General features: G+C 34.9%; 1 protein-coding gene across 1 annotated transcript; it reads right to left on the bottom strand.

Moving 5' to 3' along the window:
- Positions 1–13,663: 13,663 nt before the first annotated feature.
- LOC113739333 (probable serine/threonine-protein kinase PBL18) lies at positions 13,664–18,255 on the bottom strand. The gene is made up of 6 exons (XM_027266551.2): positions 18,178–18,255; positions 16,008–16,405; positions 15,753–15,888; positions 15,469–15,605; positions 14,932–15,055; positions 13,664–14,272 (listed from the first exon to the last, which is right to left on the bottom strand). The coding sequence occupies exons 1-6, from the start codon at positions 18,227–18,229 to the stop codon at positions 13,770–13,772; spliced, it is 1,350 nt and encodes a 449-aa protein (XP_027122352.2). The 5' UTR covers positions 18,230–18,255; the 3' UTR covers positions 13,664–13,769.
- Between the last annotated feature and the right edge of the window lie 3,468 nt (positions 18,256–21,723).

Below are 21,723 nucleotides of genomic sequence, written 5' to 3'. Positions count from 1 at the left end.
CTTATCCTTATTCAAATTGAAAATGAGCAGTTTCAATTTTATATATTTTTTCATTGAATTGGACGCTTGAAGTTGTAGGTTCCTTAGTGCTGGAATTAGGGGCGGGAACGATCATCAGATGGACCGTTCTCGAACTGTCTCCTCACAAGTGACAACAAAAGGTGAGAAATGATCCACGTCAGGAAGCCTTTAGCAGGGGCAAAAAACGACGCCATTTGATTTAGTGAGAAGGTAAAAAAAAAATAGAAGAAGTGCTGACCTTAATGGATTTGTTACGAAACGTCAGCACCGAGGATTAGCAAAGTCCCGCACAAAATGAATAGTTGAAAATGAAAAGACCCAATTACACTTCCTCCAAAATGAAGCAGTTGCCGAAATCCACATCTGCCAAAAAATAGGGCAAGATACGAGAGAAGAAAATAACAGAGAAAAATAGGAGATTGGCAACATACGTGTGACATTGCGAAAAGCTATGGAACTGTGGCATTGTTAAAGGAAAATCACAGCAAGGAGAAGCAAGAAGTGGTGGCAGAAGAACAAATTTTTTGTGATTAGGGTTTACTAAAAGAAGAAGAAAGGTGAACCCAAGTTACAAAGTGGAAGATCGTGGGATCCGGAGTAATGATCGAGCACAAAGCAGTCAAATAAAACATGAGTAAGCCTAGAGTGATAGTAATGTGCGTAGTTTGACAAAAAAGTGGAAGGACTTTACTTGTGGATGTTTTTGATGTACACTATGATGATTGCATAAAGAGATGTTACGTGAATATGATTTTGTGTATAGTAATTGATAAGTGCAGCGTCAAAGGAGTATTACGTGCTAGTCTTTGAGCGTCGAAACAGGAGTGGGAAAGAAGTGGGAAATCTTGTGGCACAATTGCTTGAGAAAATGTGTGCATAGGTTTGGGAGTTCGTAGGTGGAAAAAATGGATGTAGATTGTAATTACTATGTGCTAAGTAAATCGTACGACGTGTTAAGGGTATCATACACTGCGAAACCAAATAGTCAGAAGATCATTCAGTGAAGGACAGTTCACATAGCACGTTGGATGAGTATTATCTTATTTGAATAAAAAGTGACATGGAGAAAAAATGTTACGGTGTGTTAAGGTGTAAAACATTAATATAACAAAGTCAAAACATGATGTATGTAGTTCATAGTATAAGAAAAAAGACTAGAAAATAACAAAAGTTAGGTACGAAAGACATATTATATTGTATTGTGAAAGTGCTACCTCTTGTATGTGACCTGAATCCCATTTGAAAAATAGGACCATAAAAGATGAAATGGATTGCATGGAATTTGGTGATAGGAGAGTGGGCAGTAATATAAATACATTAGGCAGAATAATAGACTGTTGTGTGTGTCATACTCAGCGTGCAAAAAATGTTACAAGTTTTGTTAGTTTATGGGCAACAAAACAATGTTGGATAGGTATTACATGTAGTGGATGAATAGGTACATAACATAAATAGAATAGAAATGTTAGTGTGAAATTGGTATGTTGTATTTGGGACTTCATTGATGTATGTGTGTTGTATTAGTTCATGTGCATAAATACAATGTTGGATAAGTCTTACATGTTGTGGATTAACAGGTACAGAGAAGAAACAGAGTAAAAATTAGGGATGTGCATCGAATTCGAAAATGATAATTCGGAAGTTTGAAATCGGAAATTTTTGAAATTTTGGCCTTAATTTTCCCGACCGAATTCGATTTCAAAATGGCTAATGCCGATTTCGAATTCGCTACTGAATTGAATTCGGAATTTGGTGAATTCCGAATTCACCGAATTCTCTTTTTTTTTTTTTTTTGGCCCTCTCCTCTCTTGTTAAAAAACGGAAAACCTGTTCAAAGTGAATGCACAAGTAAAAACAAGTCGGCTATCTCAAATTCAAGAGGAAAGGATGAAACTGAATAACAATTCCATATTCAACTCCACATTCCAGACTCCAGAGTGCCTTTCCATTGTTCCAATACCATAAATCACGAACTCTACCACTCCATAGTTCATACGAGAATACTTATACAACCATTCCAATACTTATACAACCATTCCAGTCCAAATTTCAAATACAAAACAATTCCAGTAAATAATACAAATCAAATATTATCAAACAATTCCAGTCTTTCATACGAGAATACTTATACTGGTAAACAAATATAACCAGAGTGCCTTTCACACAAATAAGACAACATTTCAATTTGACAACATTTCAAACTTGAATTTCTATGAGCACCAAATCAGAATCACCATTAGAGAATTTAAACATCAACAATTGTGGCTTCTGTACCTCCTTTGATCAAACCTATTATTCAAGAAAGAAAAAAAGAATGAAGTAGCTTAATTGCATTTATGAATAGAAAAAATATTTCAAGGTTGTCAATAAGAAAGAAGATAATTTACCAGATTCAAATTCCTCAAGATCCTCCAATTTTTCTTCTACATTCAACTCATTTTCGGATGCCCGAAACTAGTCTTGAGTACAAATCAAGGCTTGCAGAATTCTTGGAGTTAAAGAGCTTCTGAATGGGTCAAGAACACGTCTTCCGGTACTAAAGGCAGATTTGGAAGCAACCATAGAGACCGAGACAACCAACACATCACGAGCCATTTGCGAAAGTATTGGCAACCGAAAACTATTATCTTTCCACCAATTCAAGATATCGAACTCGAGATCCTCATCCTCACAATCCTCACTCAAATATTTGTCAAGTTCAGATTTAGCATTCTTTCCTCCAAGTTCAACTTTTCTTTTCTTGAATGCAATTCTGTATCTATCATTTATTTTTTTGGAGACTTCTCCATCAAAGGAAGAAATGCTATTTTCAGATCCACTAGAAAGTGAAGAAGTAGAGGATTGAGAAGATCCAGCAGAATTATTGAGTCTCTTGTAATCATTAAACAATTCATACATTGCATCCTTGGCTACATGAGCCACAACGGCACCCTCGGTATTTTACAAGCAATGAATTCAAAATACTCAAACTTTGTCATAGGATCAAACATGTAAGCAATGAAAATCAACATGTTCATTTTCTCTAATCTTCCCCAATACTTATCATACTTGTCTTTCATTACTTTTGCCATTCCACTCAAGTCGGGATTAGCACTTTCTGCCATTTCTTTTAGGATGCCATTAATGTGACTAAGCTCATTGATAAGATTATTAGATGTCACATATTTGGAACCAGAAACCTTTAGTGTGAAATTATAAAAATTCTCCAAAAATATAGTTAAGAATCTTGCCTTTTCCCAATCACCTTTTGTTGGCAAGTGCTCTAGCTCATGCAGCATATATGGATCTTGCTCCTCAAACCTCTCAAATGCCCTCTCAAACCTATGGGCACTGTCTAACATTAAGTAGGTTGAGTTCCACCTAATTGCCACATCTAAACTTAGTAATCTTTTACTGTCAATTTTTTCAATTTCAGCACATTCCTTGAATTTTTTCAAACGAGAAAGTGATTGTCTAATATATCTCACAATAGTTCGGATAGAATCAACAGACCCCCCAAATTTTTTTAGGCCATCACTCACAATCAAATTGATTATGTGAGCTACACATCTTATATGAATCCACTTTCTTCCTAATATAGCTTTACCCCAATTTTCCAATTTTCCAACCAAATATTGCACAGCCGTGTCATTTGAAGAAGCATTGTCAACTGTTATTGTGAAAACATCATCAATCCCCCACTCTAATAAGCATTTCTCAATACTCTTCTTAATTTCAGTCCCTTTATGACTACTAATTGGACAAAAATTTAAAATTCTTTTGTTCAACTACCAATCACAGTCAATAAAGTGAGCTGTCAAACACATATAATTTATTCGCTGGATAAATGTCCAACAATCAGTGGTAAGGCAAAATCTAACAGTTTTACGCCTTAACATATTTTTCAACTTAATTTTTTCATCTAAATAAAGTTGATAGCAATATCTAGTAATTGTCCACCTTGAAGGAATTTGAAAAGAAGGACAAACAGTTCTCATGACATGCTGAAATCCTTTACCTTCTACATGTTTGAATGACAATTCATCAACAATCAACATATAAGCAATGCTCTTTCTAATTGCATCAGGGTCATATTTCCAACTAATAAGTGCACTCTTGACATCCCCCCCAAGAGCACCAACTTCACCCAAGCATAATGTACCTTGCCCCTTACACTTATTTGCGGGATTCGTTTCGCATGATTAAACATGGGATAAGAGAGGAGTAGTACCATTAGATTTCGAATCAGCAGCTATCATTTTCGTACAGTAGTTACGTATGCCATGACGAACACCTTGGTCATAGTGAGGTTGAAAATGATCCCAAGTTGGTGACCTTTTCTTGTACTTGCCTCTCTTCTTCTTAACACCAAGGCCAGATTCTTCACAGCTGTTGGAAATGGGAGCTGGACATGAAGATAGCATTGAATCACTTGAACCTTCTATCACCTCAAAAGTGGACATGTTTACTGGTATGCAAAAGAAAATGAAAGTAGATAATTAGACTTCAATGAATCAGAAGTTTGAACTTCTCCACTTGAGTAATACTTCTATAGTATTCAGACACAAATATGCTAATATACCTAAGAACATAAAACAGGTTTGAAAGTGACAAAAACTATAAGATGGCCAAAATTTGAAAGTCACAAAGACTATGCCAATTGTGTAGGATGTAACAATTTATTTGAAATGTTATTTGATCCCATTTTCAAGTCCCAAACAAAATCATTTCCATAGTGAAGGCGGCGGCCAACCAGTTCTACTAAAAGCATGCAAGTAATATAGCATCAGATCCAGACAATTTTTGTTGCTTATAATCGAACCAGTACTATTCAAATTGACTTTTCTGAGCTTCTAGAGTTTTCAGTTGTATCACATTCAATTCCCGTGTTTACCATACATTACATGCTAATGTTTAACAGGCTACTTAATAGTTTCTTAGAATGGAAATCATCCTTCATGAGCAGCCAGTGACAACCCAAAGTCCACTTTTCAATTAAACCTGCTACCATTACCTCCATTCTGACTCTTTCTTTCTCGTCAAAATTCTCAGCAAATCTTTTTAAATTGAAGTGCTAAGCCATATGGATGGCATCAGACAATGGTCTTTAGTTAATATCCACTTAGAAAATTCTCCCAAAGTCCACTTAGTTTTTTTTTCGCACAAAAGTCATAGTAGGAATACTAGGCAAGAAAAACACTCACGAAATGCACCTTTTCCACAAAATTAACAAAACCACAAAATGCAAACAGAGTCATTCAAGAATATGATCGCGAAAAGAACCTAGAAAATCCAAACTTGATCAAAAATAAAAAATCTTTCCTACAGAAGTTCATACTACAGCTTGCGACAACAATTAGTCACCGGCTTGAATTACATTAGGTGCACCACAGTGTACCCAGTTTTCAATGTACTATTTAACACCATAAGCCAACAAATTGCACCAAATATGGAACGTTCATCTCTATTAAGAACCGCTGAAACAAAAATCATAACCAAAGATCCAACCAAAAATCATAACCAGAACCTATACCGCGTGCTTGGAAGCTGCTTGATGAAATGCCTAAGAAAAATAAACTAGAAACATAGATGAAAAAGGTGAGTAAAATCACTGGCGTACCTCAGAATGTCCTCTTCAAGTGAAGGCTGATGATGGCTTGAAGATGAAGAGTGAAGATGGCGTGAAGATGTCCGACGGTCTTGAATATGAAGGCTGATGGTGTCTGTCTCTGTCGGGCTTGAAGAACTGGTGAGAAAGATGAATGTGTGATGCGAAGGATAGTGAAAATCTCTGAGGTAGTGAGGTGAAAGAGGTGATGGATGCGGTGAGTGAAAGAGGCGGCGAAACTGTGAAAGAGAGGGAGAGAGAGCAAGCTGAGTTGGTGAGTCAAGCGGTGGAGATGGAGGAAGGAATGTGAGACTCTGAGGAATGAGGCGGCGGAAGCTCAAGGTGAGTTAAGAGATTAGGGCTTTTGGCATCTGATAGGGAAGCAGACGGAAGTTACTTGTTATGTTAAAAACTATTATATTATAATTATATTTAAATATTATTATTAGAAATCGAAATCGAATTTCCTAATTCGAATTCTTATTTCAAATTCGTCAATTCGAAATCGGTAATTCCGATTTCAAATTTTTTGTTTTCGAATTCGACCCGATTTTGACCAATTCGAATACGGAATTAGCAATTTCAGTTTCGAATTACCGAAATTTCGAATTCGAAATTTCGAATTTAATTCGAAATCGGTTTCGAAATCCAAATTTTTCAAGTTTGCATACCCCTAGTAGAAATGTTAGTGTGAAATTGGTGTTTCGTATTTGGGATTTCATTGGTGTATGTTTTTGTTGTATTAGTTCGTGCTCATGAACATAATATTGGATAAGTATTACGTGTTGTGGATTAATACGTACAGAGAAGAAACAGAATAGAAATGTTAGTGTGAAATTGGTATGTCTTATTTGAGATTTCGTTGGTGTATGTTTATTGTATTCGTTCGTGTACATAAATACAATGTTGGATAACTCCTACATATTGTGGATTAACATATACAGGACAGAAACAGAATAGAAATGTTAATTTGAAATTGGTATGTCGTATTTGAAAATTTATTGGTGTATGTTTATTGTATTAGTTCGTGCACATGAACACAGTTTTGGATAAGTCTTACATGTTGTGGATTAACAGGTACAGAGAAGAAATAGAATAGAAATGTTATTGTACTCAGATTAATAGGTCATATTTACTACTACAGTGGCGTATGTTTATTGTATTAGTTGCATAAAGATGTCGTTTATTATATTAAAGGTAAGAGGTAGGAGAGCAGAATGCAATTGAAACATGTTAATTAGAATAAAAAGTTGTCCATTTGCTCGTTAAAAGATAGAACAAAATATCGGTACTTTCTCTTATTTAGTCGTTGTAGAGAATGTGTTACTTAGATTTGGAAGTAGTATATCATACATAGCTGTACTTTATACTATATTATGGAGGTAAAATTTTAGAAATTGAGAAGCAAAAAATTTGTAATAAATTTTTGTAACTAATGATTGTAGATGACACAAAAGAGATCAAGAAAATTACTTAAAAAAATGAGCAGAGAAGAAGGGGGAATACGCTGTGAAAGGGAAGGCTAGACACCATCAAAGATATTGAACAAGTAAGTGGGCAATGTCTTTGTCTAAATATGGCCAGTAGGAAGTGACATACATAAATTTGATTACAATGTCAATGATCAGAGGCAGGATAGCACGGATAAGAATCGGAAAACGGAACAAGAGTTTAGGTGAAAATGAAGAAATAGAGGCAGCGGGAACAAGTGAAATCAGACAACCAATTCCACCGTTGAATCCGTGGATGAAGTTCAGGTAATGTTGATGTTAATTAAAAATAATAATCATGACTAGAATGCACAGTTAATGAGTTTATGTTTAACATGTGTAGGAAGGAGTATCAAATCACCGTTCCAGCAAAAGGCGTTAAGATAACAGAGGTATGCATGAAAAGCTAAATAAAGCATTAATCAACAAAGTTGTGGCCCGATAAAAATAAAAACAAAATTAGAAAATACTGAGTTGCATATAACGTGATTCACGATTATATGCATCCAATACAGTATAATAAAATGGCCAAAGCAGTATATGATAAAATGAGCGAGGAAGATGTACAGAAGCGAAAAGAGAACTATCGAAAAGAGAAAGAGGAGTACAAGAGAGAAATGACATAGTTTGGAAAGGCTATACTGCCAAAAAAGTGGATGAAAGTAAACACAAAGCATGACTGCTGAAATGGGTTGTTTTGTGATATTCTGTGTATGGCTAACTAGTTTTTTTTGTTGAATTTGATTATAGAATCAAAAGTATACCATTCGATATTCACCAAATTAGATGTTTTGGTTAGCATCGAACATCGATGAAACAAAAAAACAGCAGATCAGAAATATGGGGTTTGGAGAGCTGTTGGAAATAAAGTGTCGCTCCATTCTGAATGGCATAGGAACCTAGCTAGTCGACAATTTTGATTTGACACTAAATAGCTTTCAGTTGCATAGAGATGGTATGCTACCTTTGTAGACAAAGAAATTTTATTTAATTTATTTAGTCGAGATTTATTTAAATTAAATCGATCTTGATTAAATTAAATTAAATTATAGAAGTCCATTATGTTTTGGACTGGCAATTGGGTCAATATTGTATGGGCTATTAAATCAAATTAAATTCATAATGGTCATTTAAGTTAGAGTGAATTGATTGCTTTATTAATTCACCATGGACCATTTGGGTTGGCCCACTATTTAAGCCCAAATTAAATGGGTTTCTTGAGTTACAAGTTACCCAAAATGCAGGAAGATTTCTGGAGGGTTTTCTTGAAGACCTAGCCTACATATTTTGGCTATAAATAGAGGTCTTCCCTCAAGGCAAAGACATAAGAAAAATCCCTAACATTCGGAGAAACTCTGTCAAATTCCCTCAAGAGCTTTCTTCCTCAAATCCAAGCCCAAATCAAGTCGAACAAATCCTCCTGCTATCGGTGTTGAAGACTTGAAGTTCCAAGTGTTTGACGCCATCATCAAATCAATTGTTTTCTACGCCGAAATTGTAGGAAACATCCTTTCAATTGGAGAACAAGTCTTTTCGGCCCTTCAATTGAAACTATTCGAAGAAAAGAATCAGGGGATTAATTTCTTTGATTTAAGAATTTTCAGAGATTGTAACCTGCTTATTATCTGATTTAATCAATTTGATATTTGTGCAAGTTTTCTTGTCTTTTATTTTAGGCAACAAAATTTGTGCTTACAACCTTTAACAGCAAAAGACATCAGTTTAATTTTTGGAATCCCGAATGATAGCCCCTTATCAATAGCTTTCAGCTGCATAGAAATGGTATGCCACCTTTAACAGCAAAAGACATCAGTTTAATTTTTGGAATCTCGAATGATAGCCCCTTATCAATTGAAGATGCTGATAGTAGTGAAGGTGGAGATTCTGAACTAAGTCACCGAACATACAAATGGAAAGAGCGCTGCCAACGGAGTTAGTATCCCACTGCTCATGGATACTAACTCCTTTGGCAGCTCTTTCCATTTGTATGTTCGGCGACTTGATCCAGAATCTCTACCCTCACTGCTATCAGCATCTTCAACTGGTAAGAGGCTATTATTCGGGAGCATGGATACTAACTCCTTTGGCAGTTCTTTCCATTTGTATGTTCGGCGACTTGATCCAGAATCTCTACTCTCATTGCTATCAGCATCTTCAACCGGTAAGAGCCTATCATTCGGGATTGCAAGGATTAAACTGATGTCTTTTGCTATTAAAAATAGCATATCATCTCTATATAACTGAAAGCTACTTAGTGTTGGATTAAAATTGTCAACCAGCCAGGTTCCTATGCCATTCAGAATAGAGCGACACTTTATTTCCAGCAGCCCTCCAAACCCCATATCTCTGATCTGTTGTTTTTTTATTTCATCGATGTTTGATGCTAACCAAAACATCTGATTTGGTGAACAATGAATGGTATACTTCTCATTCTATAATCAAGTTCAACGAAAAAAACTAGTTAGCCATACACTATAAATATCACAAAACAACTCATTTTAGCAGCCATGCTTCGTGTTTACCTTCATCCGCTTTTTTGGTAGTATAGCCTTTCCAAGTCGCGCCATTTCTCTCTTGTACTTCTCTTTCTCTTTCCAATAGTTCCCTTTTCGCTTCTGTACATCTTTCTCGCTCAGCTTATCATATGCTGCTTTGGTCATTTTATTATACTGTATTGAATGCATATAATCGCGAATCATGTTATATGCAACTCAGTATTTTCTAATTGTGTTTTTTATTTTTATTGGGTTACTATTTTATTGATTAATGATTTATTTAACTTTTCATGCATACCTCTGTTATCTTAACGCCTTTCACTGGGACGGTGTTTTAATACTCCTTCCTACACATGTTAAACATAAACCCATTAACTGTGCGTTTTAGTCATGATTATTATTTTTAATTAACATCAACATTACCTGAACTTCATCCACGGATTCAACAGTGGAACTGGTTGTCTGATTTCATTTGTTCCTGCTGCCTTTATTTCTTCATTTTCACCTAAACTCTTGTTCCGTCTTCCGATTCTTATCCGTGCCATCTTGTCTTTGCTCATTAACATTGTAATCAAATTTATGTATGTCACCTCCTATTGGCCATGCTTAGACAAAGATACTGCCCATTTACTTGTTCAATGCCTTTGATGGTGTCTAATTTTCCCTTTCACAGCATATTCCCCCTTCTTCTTCTCTGCTCATTTTCTTAGGTGATTTTCTTGATCTCTTTTGTGCCATCTACAATCATTAGTTACAAAAATTTATTACAAATTTTCTGCTTCTCAATTTTTAAGATTTTACCTCCATAATACAGTACAAAGTACAGTAACACATGATATACTACTTCCAAATCTAAGTAACACATTCTGTACAACGACTAACTAAGAGAAGGGACCGATATTTTGTTCTATCTTTCAACAAGCAGATGGATAACTTTTTATTCTAACTAACATTTTTCAATTGCATTCTACTCTCCTACCTCTTAGTTTTGATAAAATAAACGACATCTTTATGCAACTAATACAATAAATATACACGAATGTAGAAGTCTCAATGAATATAATGTTGGATAAGTATACATCAATGAAGTCTCAAATACGACACACAAATTTCACACTAACATTTCTACTTTGTTTCTTCTCTGTATCTGTTAATCCACAACATGCAAGACTTATCCAACATTGTATTCATGCACATGAACTAATACAACACACATACACCAATGAAATCTCAAATATAACATACCAATTTCACACTAACATTTCTATTCTATTTCTGTTATGTACCTAGTCATCCACTACATGTAAGACCTATCCAACATTGTTTTGTAGCCCATAAACTAACGAAACTTGTAACATTTTTTGCACGCTAAGTATGACACACACAACAGTCTGTTATTCTGCCTAACGTATTTATATTATTGCCAACTCTCCTATCTTCAAATTCCATGCAATCCATTTCATCTTTTATGATCCTATTTTTTAAATGGGACTCGGGTCACATACAGGAGGTAGCACTTTCACAATACAATATAATATGTCCTTTGCCCATAGCTTTTGTTATTTTCTAGTCTTTTTTCTTATACTATGTATTACATATACCATGTTTCGACTTTGTTATGTTAATGTTTTACACCTTAACACACCGTAACATTTTTTCTCCATGTCACTTTTTATTCACATAAGATAATACTCATCCAACGTGCTGTGTGAACCGTCCTTCACTGAATGATCTTCTGATTATTTGGTTTCGCAGTGTATGATACCCTCAACACGTCGTATGATCTACTTAGCACATAGTAATTACAACCTACACCCATTTTTTCCACCTACCATGCACACATTTTCTCAAGCAGTTGTGTCGCAAGATTTCCCACTCTCCTGTTTCGACACTCAAAGACTAACACATAATACTCCTTTGACGCTGCACTTATCAATTACTATACACAAAATCGTGTTCACGTAACATCCCTCTATGCAATCATCATAGTGTATACCAAAAACATCCACAAGTAAAGTCCTTCCACTTTTTTGTCAAACTACGCACATTACTATATCACCTAAGACTTTCTCATGTTTTACCTGACTGCTTTGTGCTCGATCACTACTCCGGATCCCACGATCTTCTACTTTGTAACTTGGGTTCACCTTTCTTGTTCTTTTAATAAACCCTAATCACAAAAAATTTGTTCTTCTGCCACCACTTCTTGCTTCTCCTTGCTGTGATTTTCCTTCAATAATGCCGCAGTTCCACATCTTTTCGCAATGTCGCACGTATGTTGCCAATCTCCTATTTTTCTCTGTTATTTTCTCCTCTCGTATCTTGCCCTATTTTTTGGCAGATGTGAATTTCGGCAACTGTTTCGTTTTAGAGGGAGTGTAATTGGGTCTTTTCATTTTCAATGATTCATTTTGCACTGGACTTTGCTAATTCTCGATGCTCACGTTTCGTAACGAGTCTGTTACGGTCAGCACTTCTTCTAATTTTTTTTTTTTTTTTTTACTTTCTCACTAAATCAAACAGCGTCGTTTTTTTGTCCCTGCTGCAAGCTTCCTGACGTGGATCATTTCTCACATTTCGTTGCCACTTGTGAGGAGACCACTCAAGGACGGTCCATCTGATGACCGTTCCTGCCCCTAATCCTTACTGTTGTGCTTTAGTCTACTTTCAATAGTCATTTGTCACATTAGCTGAATATTATCAAATCAAAAGTTTGTTTTTCTTTTAAGCTCCACCTGTTGCTAGTGGAATAAATGTTAACATACGAAGTTGTTGACAGATGGAAGTTTCGCTGAAGCTTATGTGGTTCCCTATCTCCATGGTCTAATGAATGATTGAGTAATGTCTCAATCTTACTTTCTTTGAGAAGCTACTTTACATATATGCAATTTTTACCATTTGTAACTCAATATTTTTAAATTCGGACCGGAGAGTGAACTGAAAATTTTTTTGATTTGCAGTTTGATCGATTCAACTAGTTCAAAGGTTTAATAATTTTTTATTTATTTTAGTATTAAAAATTTTGAATAAAACTAAAATATTTATTTTAAAAAATAAAAACTTAATAAAAACAGGTTGAACCACCTAGTTTTTATCATTTTTTTACTGATTCAACTAGTTCTTGACCGAGATTGATCTGTTCAATTAATTTTTTTGATTTTTTATTGAATCGGGTTGGAGGCATGGTCGGTTCACGGTTTAATTGGTTGAACTGGCCAATCCTGTTCGATTTTCAAAACATTGAGATGTAACTTCCTCGTAGAGCCATTACAAAACTGTGGGAAAGCATGTTACATCTCCTCATGGATACAGAGAAGGGCTCTCAATGGTCTGAACTTTACACAGCACCATAGCAGTGCTTTGATCTAGCTTGCTGCTGCAAAGAGCAATCAAGCAGACAATACACGGGCAAATAACTCAACTTTTTCCTTCGTTCAACTTATTTGTCTTCCCTTCCAAGGTAAGAGCACAATTCCCATCATACTGAGATCCAGTTCAAATATAAGTCAAATCCAGGTCGTGAACATTACTTCAGCAATCATCGAGAAGTAGTTTACCCTGCAATGATCGATAGGCTGTTTCATAACGCGAAGTGTTTGTCACCTCAATTACATCAACATATTCACCTGCAAACTGTGAACACCTCCTCCTCGTAACCCTCTCCCAGCACTAAAGATGTATAGAAGTAGAGATCATTAGCATTTCCTACTTTCCCTGAATACAAGGTAGCATACATAATAATGACTTCCAATATGCTGGTGATCAGTACCATGTCTAAAAAGAAACAAGAGCCAAATTCCGCCTAAACCACTGTACAAAACCATCTCCACAAGTGGATAGAATCAAACAGTCCAGTCCACGCACTTAAAGCTTGACGACATGCATTTCTATGTAAAGATTGAGGAGATTGTGTCCATTGCAGACTATGAGACGGGATGGAAAATGATGCTGATACTGATTTTAATAACTATAGAAAAGAAACAAAGGAACTAAGGAAAAAGGTTCTAACTCCATCTTTTTTGCTTTTCTATGCTTTGTATTTCCAAAGAAGGCTATTACCTGTATCAAAATTGTAAAGATGAAACATATATTTTTCCCACATGGAGCTTTATTCACAGTTGGACTTTGGATCACAATTAACATCATAAGCAAAATTTGCTTCCATTCAATTGTTCGTCATGATTCCAGGAAAGTTGAAAATCGAGAGCGGTGTGGGGATTTTAGAGGAAGTGGTCTACAAGATCCACGTGGTGATCGATTAACAGGTGACCAATTTGGAGGTGAAAGGTGAAGTGCAGGCGGCGGAGATCTGGATATTGAACTTGACTGCATTTGTTGCATTGAATCTGACGAAGTGGGTAACTTCTGAAACTTTGGTGATTGGAGGTGTTCCAAATACTCTAAGACTTCTGCCATAGGCGGCCGATATTTGTGCTCCGGATTCACACAATATAATGCAATAGTAGCAGCAACATAAGCTCCTTTCCTGGGATACTGACCCTCTAACCTGCTGTCCATGATCCTGGCTATTGTACGTTTGTCACGCAGGTGAGGCCTTACCCATTTAACCAAATTCTGCTCCTCTTTAGCTCTTCTATAATCAACAGCAATTCGACCAGTAAGCAGCTCAAAAAGTACCACTCCAAAGCTGTAAACATCACATTTGACATTCAATCGGCCTGTTAAGGTAACAAAAAGAGAGTAACAACATGAGAATTCCTAACAAGGTGAACCAACTGAAGGATCAGAACCTTATTTTCTCAGCAAAAGTTGCATCTAGACAGGAGTAACTGGTACTATAAAGTGGAATTCAATTGACAGGATGGAGCAATCTGATGCAATAAACGACCATAGTGTATTACTTGCTTCTGTTATATCCTAAACCCATATGTGCACAGAATTTTAGCAAACTTTGTCAATACATTTAAAACTGGAAAGTAGAAGTTCATTGGGGCCAAACGGTCCAAGTGATATAATCAAATCAAAAGAAACATAAAATAATCCTGCGCAGTATGATTTTTATGGGCAACATGTATCAGCAAAGCCAAACTTGAGATAAGGCAACAGTCACAAAAAATGGACCAAAAGTATTATAGCTCTATGAAAATGATACATCATCAAAGTGGTGAAACCAAAAATTCAATATCACAAGAAGTTAATGTTCGCTTAGAGGCCTGCTCGCTTGATACACAGTAATCAATCAGCTGAGCACAAAGACAGCAACTTTTCAAGTTTCAAGCTCAAAATTCTTTTGCCACATCTTGGGTAAATTTACAGGCGTTCCTTGTGAAGCAGGACACAAAAAATATATATGTAATCAGAAGGGTAGAAGATTAACCTGTTCTAAGATATTCTGGAGCAGCATAACCTTCAGTTCCCATGACTCTCGTAGTAACATGCGTCTGATCTCCTGTTGGACCATGTTTTGCCAAGCCAAAATCTGAAAGCTTTGCATTAAATTCCTGTATAGATGGATAGGAGCTGTGACTAGTTTGTCAAACACTATCAGCTTAACTGCCGGTGAATAAAAAATATACTTGATCGAAGATTTAAGGTCCTACAAATGTAAAGCTGTTAGAGGGTCTTGATTTAAGTCTCAACTATATCAGTCCCAACCATTTGAGGTCATCCAGATAGTCCTGTTTCTGTCTATCTCATCTTAGGCATATTTTGACCAGCCTGTTCTTTTAGCGTTATTTTTGAGGGGTAAGACATTGTTATCCAGGTAAGTGGACAGATGCAACAGGAAATTGTAAAAAATACTGAAAAGACTTTGCTCTAGTAAATACAGCTCATGTTTAATCAAAATCTTTGGCTGATTTCCTGAAATGAAACATATATGCACCCAAAAGAAGGAAAGTAAAACCTAGCATACCGAATCTAATAGAATATTAGAAGCTTTGAAATCACGATATATGATTGGCGGTTCAGAATTATGCAAAAAATAGAGGCCCCGAGCAGCACCTACAGCAATCTTCACCCTTGTTTCCCACGAGAGAGGTTGTCTGCACCCTGCAAATCAAGATGATTTTTTAGCTGGACTGAAAATGAATGTACCATAGCAAACCCTGAAAAGATAAATATAGTTCTACATGTGCTTAGTGTTGCATACAATATGATAGTAGCCAAGCAAATTTTCTTGAAACTAAAATTCCTTACTTTTGAATAAATGATTTTCCAGGCTATGTTTGGGCATGTACTCATACACTAGTAGCCTGTTTTCGCCTTTCAAGCAGAACCCAATAAGCTTGACTAGATTAGCGTGATGAAGTCGGCCAAGATGATTTACTTCAGACTGCTCAACCAGACATCAGCGTGAGAAACAGAAACAGAAAAGAAACTTCATAGCTGAAGGAGAGAACTATGTGTTATCAGTCAAAAACTCAAAAGGAGAAATTTGTACAAGATACGTACCAACCACTCCTTGTGGCCTTGAAACCCCTGGGGTGTAAGCTTCTTTACTGCAACAGCCATGCCTAAACCAGGTGTTGCAGCATTAAGGGTATCTTCTGCGAGCCATCCTTTGTAAACACAACCGAAGCCACCTTCACCCACGAGATTTTCGGGACAGAAGTCTTGAGTGGCCTTACAAAGTTCAGTATACAAAAATGATTTTAGACCGGGAGATGCCAAAATTTGACTCTCAGTTGGCAGATTTGGTAAAACTACGCTTCTCTTCTTCTCTGTTGAAGTTTGAGGTGCTAGAGTTGGCGGATTTGGTAAAACTCCACTTCTCTTCTTATCTGTTGAAGTTTGCGCTGCTGGAGTTGGCATAGGTAAAGGATGACTACGTTGGTCAGGAAATGCAATACCTGAAGCAAGAAAAGACAAAAAAAAAAGGGTAAAGATGATAATTAAGCAGAAGAGATAAGATTACTATGCAAACATGGTAAAGATCGACTCCATGGTCCAATGGTTGATCCCAAAATTTCTAACTGAGCAATTCTTTGGCTTGATTCTTCATTATTATATGGTATACGATCTATGAGATCCGTATCAGGACAAAGTTCTTAAAAATTAAGCTGTAGCATATGCCAAAAGAGGGAAGGAAGCATAAGCAATTTGAAGAGTCAGTCCATAAAATGCTACTCAAAGTGTGAAACATTTACTCATAATTCTTCTTGAACTTCGCAAAATACAATTGCATACACATTACAACAAGTTTTTGAGGAAAAAGAGGAAAAGGAAGAAATGCATAACTTTAGTTGTCGTCAAGGGCAATGTAGTAGTTCCATGAATAAACTATTTTTCCACCAATACCAATCTTTCCACCACTTCTTCGTACATTGGTGGGAGGTGTACTAGCTAGCTAAAGTTATTTACCTAGTTTTCTGTTATGGTTTATTTCTCCTTGCTTGTGGCTACATAAGTAAGAACTGAAATCTAGGAAATGGCACTTATAAGACAACAATTTTCATCCAAGCCGCTCAGCTAAACTGGCATCGAGATGAAAGTATCTTTTAGAATTCACTTTGAATCTATTTAGTAACTCTTTGCCTCAAGATCTTGTTTCACTAATTAGAATCGGATAGTTTAAGTTTACCAATTTCATTGAAGAGTTGATAACTGCTAGGAATTCACTTGTACTCCTTGAATACGAAACGAAGAAAATGAAGACAGAGTTCATCAAGGTTCAAACCGATGGTGTCTTTAAGAAGGGTAAATTGCAAAAATCTCAAAGTTTTTCATCATGATACTGGTCCCTAAAGGAGTTTTATGATGATGCCTTAAGCTCTTCATAAACCTTAGATCGTCCTAGCAAAACCATATTGGCACACCAAAGAGGTGGTCATCCTGGTAATCCTTTCAAATTAATGCTGCTAATTAAGGACGTTTGCGTTAATTTTGAAACATACTCCAAATTTATATCACAATCTAACAAGAAGTCATCTCAAACAACTGCAGAAAACTCCATTTTTACCAGAATGTATCAATCTTATGTGTACTATTCGAAGCATATAATTGCCTAATTATACTCTTTATAGAAGAAATCAAACTCCTTCACTCTGCATTGAGAATTCTAAACAACTCTTGCTTGGAAGTGTTTTGAAAAAACAGTCCTATTTAAAGTCATTCAATAGAAGTTAAATTGATTCCTTGAAATAAACATCTCACACAAAAAAAAAAAAAAAGCTTGAAAGAAAGGAATCAATTTACGAATACAGATCAATAGCAAGAAAATTCCAAAAGTAAGCTTTAACAACTTGATCATCAATCATGGTACACAGAGACATAAAAACCAATGCTACATTGTTTGTGGCGTGCAAAAGCATACTGAGTAAAGCCTTCTTCAACATGGCCCAACCAAAGAAATACTGCCAAAAACCCAAGAAATTGCTTCATCTCCAACTTTAGAATTCAGATGAATTTCGATACGGGGAAAACGATGTAAACACTAGCCATACAATGAACATTTTAAGGGTTGATCGATGAAAATACACCTATTATCAACTTTCAATCCATAATTAAGAACCCAAATTCTCAGGTAGGAATTGATACAAAATAACGCCAGCCAGTAATTGCATGCATGCAATCATTAGGAAAAATTTAGAAACAAAAAATGAATTCAAATAAAATAAGTTACCTGGGGCAGAGAATCCTCTAGGGGGAAGGACAACGTTGTTGGGAGGTTGCATAAGTTTGGAATTAGAAGCGTAAGGATTCATAACATGTTCAACTTTCTTAAGTTTTGGCCTAACAAAGCAGTTGCCCATGTTGTCAAATACTCTTACAAAATTGATACAGATAAAAATGCATCAATTTCTTGATTTTGGCCATTGCTGCTTTTCTTCATCTTTTCAGTGTAAAATTATAGGATAAGAACATAGAAGATGAAGAAGAGACTAGGCAAAATCTGAGAAATGGTGGCAGAGAATTTATAGGCTACGTTAAGAAGAATATAACAACATAGCCATAACTGTCGTGAGACGTGTTGAAATAACTGAATTTTGGGCTGTTCGATCAAGTAAAGGAAGCTCAATGGAATTCAAGATGTTATTTGTAACAAGTAGTTTTGTTGGTTGGTTAATTGGTCACATTTTGTCGATGCCGTCATCAGGTTGTGATTACCATTTTGCCCCTCCACGAGGTGGATGCATGCTGGAAATACTTGGCGAATTTTGGGTATCTTTTGGCATTCTTGGACTGTTATACCCTTTTTCCTTCCGAAGGGGAGATGTGAGCCATGGAGCATGCGAATTGGAGGGTATATTTGTCCAAAGACATTTTTAGATTATAGCTGAATTTGTTGTTGAATTTAGAGCTGTATACAAAACTCCTTTCAACGTTATTTATATCCTTTGAAATTTTTAAAAATCAGGAAATGTATCTTCGGAGGTGGAAATACTGAAAAAATAGATAGTGATAAAAAGATGGGATAATTATTATAGAATATGGGATAATTATTATAGAATAATTATAAATTTAAAAAATTAGTAGTTGAGAGTTCGGTGTTTATCATCTTCGTATTTTCCTTGTACTAATAATTGGCTAATTCTCATTATAATTAGCTAATAGGCACATAATCATTGGTTTGGTTCCACTCTTTTTGCTATGTGGGCTCGAGTATATTTAAGCTCCAAGACTTTGCTCCGTATTCTACGATTTTTTTTTTTTTTGGAGGAAAGTAATGTACATCTTCATCAATATTGTTACGCATTTATGTGCAAATTTTTAATGTTATTCACATAGAGAAAATCAATTTCAAAAATGGGCGAAGTACTTTTTTTTTTTTTGCAACTGAATTATCTACAATTTTTGAAATATATATATATTTTTTGGTATCAGAAGGACGCAAGAGTAATTGATCAGTTTACCTCATAATACAGATAAGTCGAGCTTTTTACCACTGGTCCAACTAAAGACGCGTTTACCAAACTACTTCAATATTATGCCACACGCACGGTATCATCATCTTGTGATGTGGGATCCTAAGGAAATGTAATTAATTTGGTGACACATTTTTTTTATGAGTTTTATTGAAATATAGCACTACAAATTCATTTATAGAAGTTTATTTTTATGGTAAAATATTATCTATGTAAGACAACCCTGTGAAATTTTTTTTAATATAATTTTACATCACTTCAAAAAATTAATTTCATACATTGCCGTTAAACGTGATTCTAAGACATCACCAGGTATTCTAATTATACAAGCTTAAAATATATGAACGTTATCTTAAAAATAATCTTCATTTCAATATCTAAAACATTTGTTCCAAGTCCACATTTTTTTTTTTTGCGGTATAATTTTTTGGGTTTTTCTAACCGGTGTTCTAGCCTAATAGTTACTTAATTAACTTACCATATATATATATATATATATATATATAAACGAACAACTATTATCATCTTTTTCATTTATATATTTGTCCTATTTAATCTTGCACATCCTTCCTTATATTTATTTACTTTTTCTAATTAATTTTATATTTTCAAAAATATGACGCTTAAAATATATTTTAATGAATGTCCTATGGACACCCGTCAGACACCCTACTTTTATAGGTTGCTATTCATGGCTTTGCTAAAGATATGTTGACTTCGTATTGTTAGCTCCCTCTTAAAAAGTCACTTTCTTTTTTCCTACTTTCCTATGTGAAAAAAAAAATTGATTATATATTGATAGCAGTTTCCTTTGCTATTCCAAGTTTGTTCCTCGGAATGTTAATTACATCGAAAGACTTTATCAAGGTTCAAAGTAATTCCTGGAGTAAAGTGAAGTATCAAGTAAGGATTGGTATCTCCTGATTAAGATGAATTCAAGAAAGGAGTTCAACTGAACACCCTACAAATAAGTAGGGATAAAACGTTTGACCAATGATACCAAATGGGTTCACAATAACAAATCCACATTAATTGAATATCCTATACTTGGAAATGAATTTCGCAAATATATATTTGAAATCAATTCCTCTTAATTGCATTGCTCCAAGAATCTTATATAAAGATTTCAACAACTGGTTTTAGTAGAAGGGACTTTCAAATGAATATCCATTAACACATTTGGATTAAATTTCACTTAATCTACTATATAAATATATATACATATTAATTGACAAATCCAGATTAATTGAATGTCCTATATTTGGGAATGAATTTCACAATATATTTGGTATCAATTCCTTTTAAATGCATTGCTTGAAGAACCTTACATATAGATTTCAACAATTTTTATGTGTGCAAGGAACCTCTTTATTAGAAAGGCATAGTTGGCCATACTGCCAAAGCAATAATCTTCTTATCAGAGTAATTTTTATCCAAATATCAAAATATTACCCTTAATTGGTCAACTTCATATGTTCTCATTAATTTCGTTGGGGCTCATTATCCACTAAGTATTCTCTTTCTTCTCTCTAACTAATTGATTCTTCTTCTCGATCTTTCTAATTAATTGACTGGTTTGCCTTCTTCTTCTTCTTCTTCTTTAATTTGTTTACTTATTATTTCCATAACTCACTAATTTGGTTTTGAGTTTTTTACCATAGTTTTTTCTTATATTGTAATTTTTTTCTTTAAAGTGCTCTTATTTTTTCTTTTCAAAGTTGTACTTAAAAGTTATTTTTCACAAATACAACATGATTTAACACAAATAACTAACAATCTAAAGTGAAAATAATCAAAAAATTGTAGACACACTTTTCCTTCGGATATAGAAAGTAATGCAATTTTAAATTGCTTTAATCTAGTTATTAGAAAATATGGACATATGTTGAAGTCAAGATTTATATAATACAGTAAAAAGGGGAAAAGATTGTAAAGTGCGTAAGGAGATTAACTGTACATGGGCACAATAAACAAGAAAATTCAAAGAAATAAACCCTGTGAGGTATACCATAGGATTGAGTTCCAATGACATCACAATATTAATCACACAGTTTTCCCAGAGTTTTTAATAAAACATAAGAATTTAAAAAAATTAGACATCGAGGTTCTAATTTTATAATATGCAAAAAAAAAACAAAAACTCTTGGTATGGAGGATTTGATATGGCTTAATTACCCCCTTTTCTCTTGCCAACAAATATGATTTTGTTCACTAAAGTAGCCATTGCACCATGAAGGTTTAAGGTTCAACTAAAAATGATGAAACCCCCCAAGAACAGGTAAAGCACTTATAATAAAAAGCAC

The sequence above is a fragment of the Coffea arabica genome, chromosome 4c (assembly GCF_036785885.1).
Source record: "Coffea arabica cultivar ET-39 chromosome 4c, Coffea Arabica ET-39 HiFi, whole genome shotgun sequence".
Lineage (NCBI taxonomy): Eukaryota > Viridiplantae > Streptophyta > Magnoliopsida > Gentianales > Rubiaceae > Coffea > Coffea arabica.
Note: the sequence above shows the minus strand (reverse complement) of the source record. Positions and strands in the feature narration are given on the sequence as shown.

Bases quoted from the DNA above. Each gene is read 5' to 3' on its own strand.
- LOC113739333 (XM_027266551.2), bottom strand. From the start codon at position 18,229: ATGCAACCTCCCAACAACGTTGTCCTTCCCCCTAGAGGATTCTCTGCC. The intron at 15,889-16,007 runs GTACGTATCTTG...CTGGTTGAGCAG, and splicing joins AAGGCCACAAGGAGTGGTTG to TCTGAAGTAAATCATCTTGG. The intron at 15,056-15,468 runs GTATGCTAGGTT...CCATCTATACAG, and splicing joins CTAATATTCTATTAGATTCG to GAATTTAATGCAAAGCTTTC.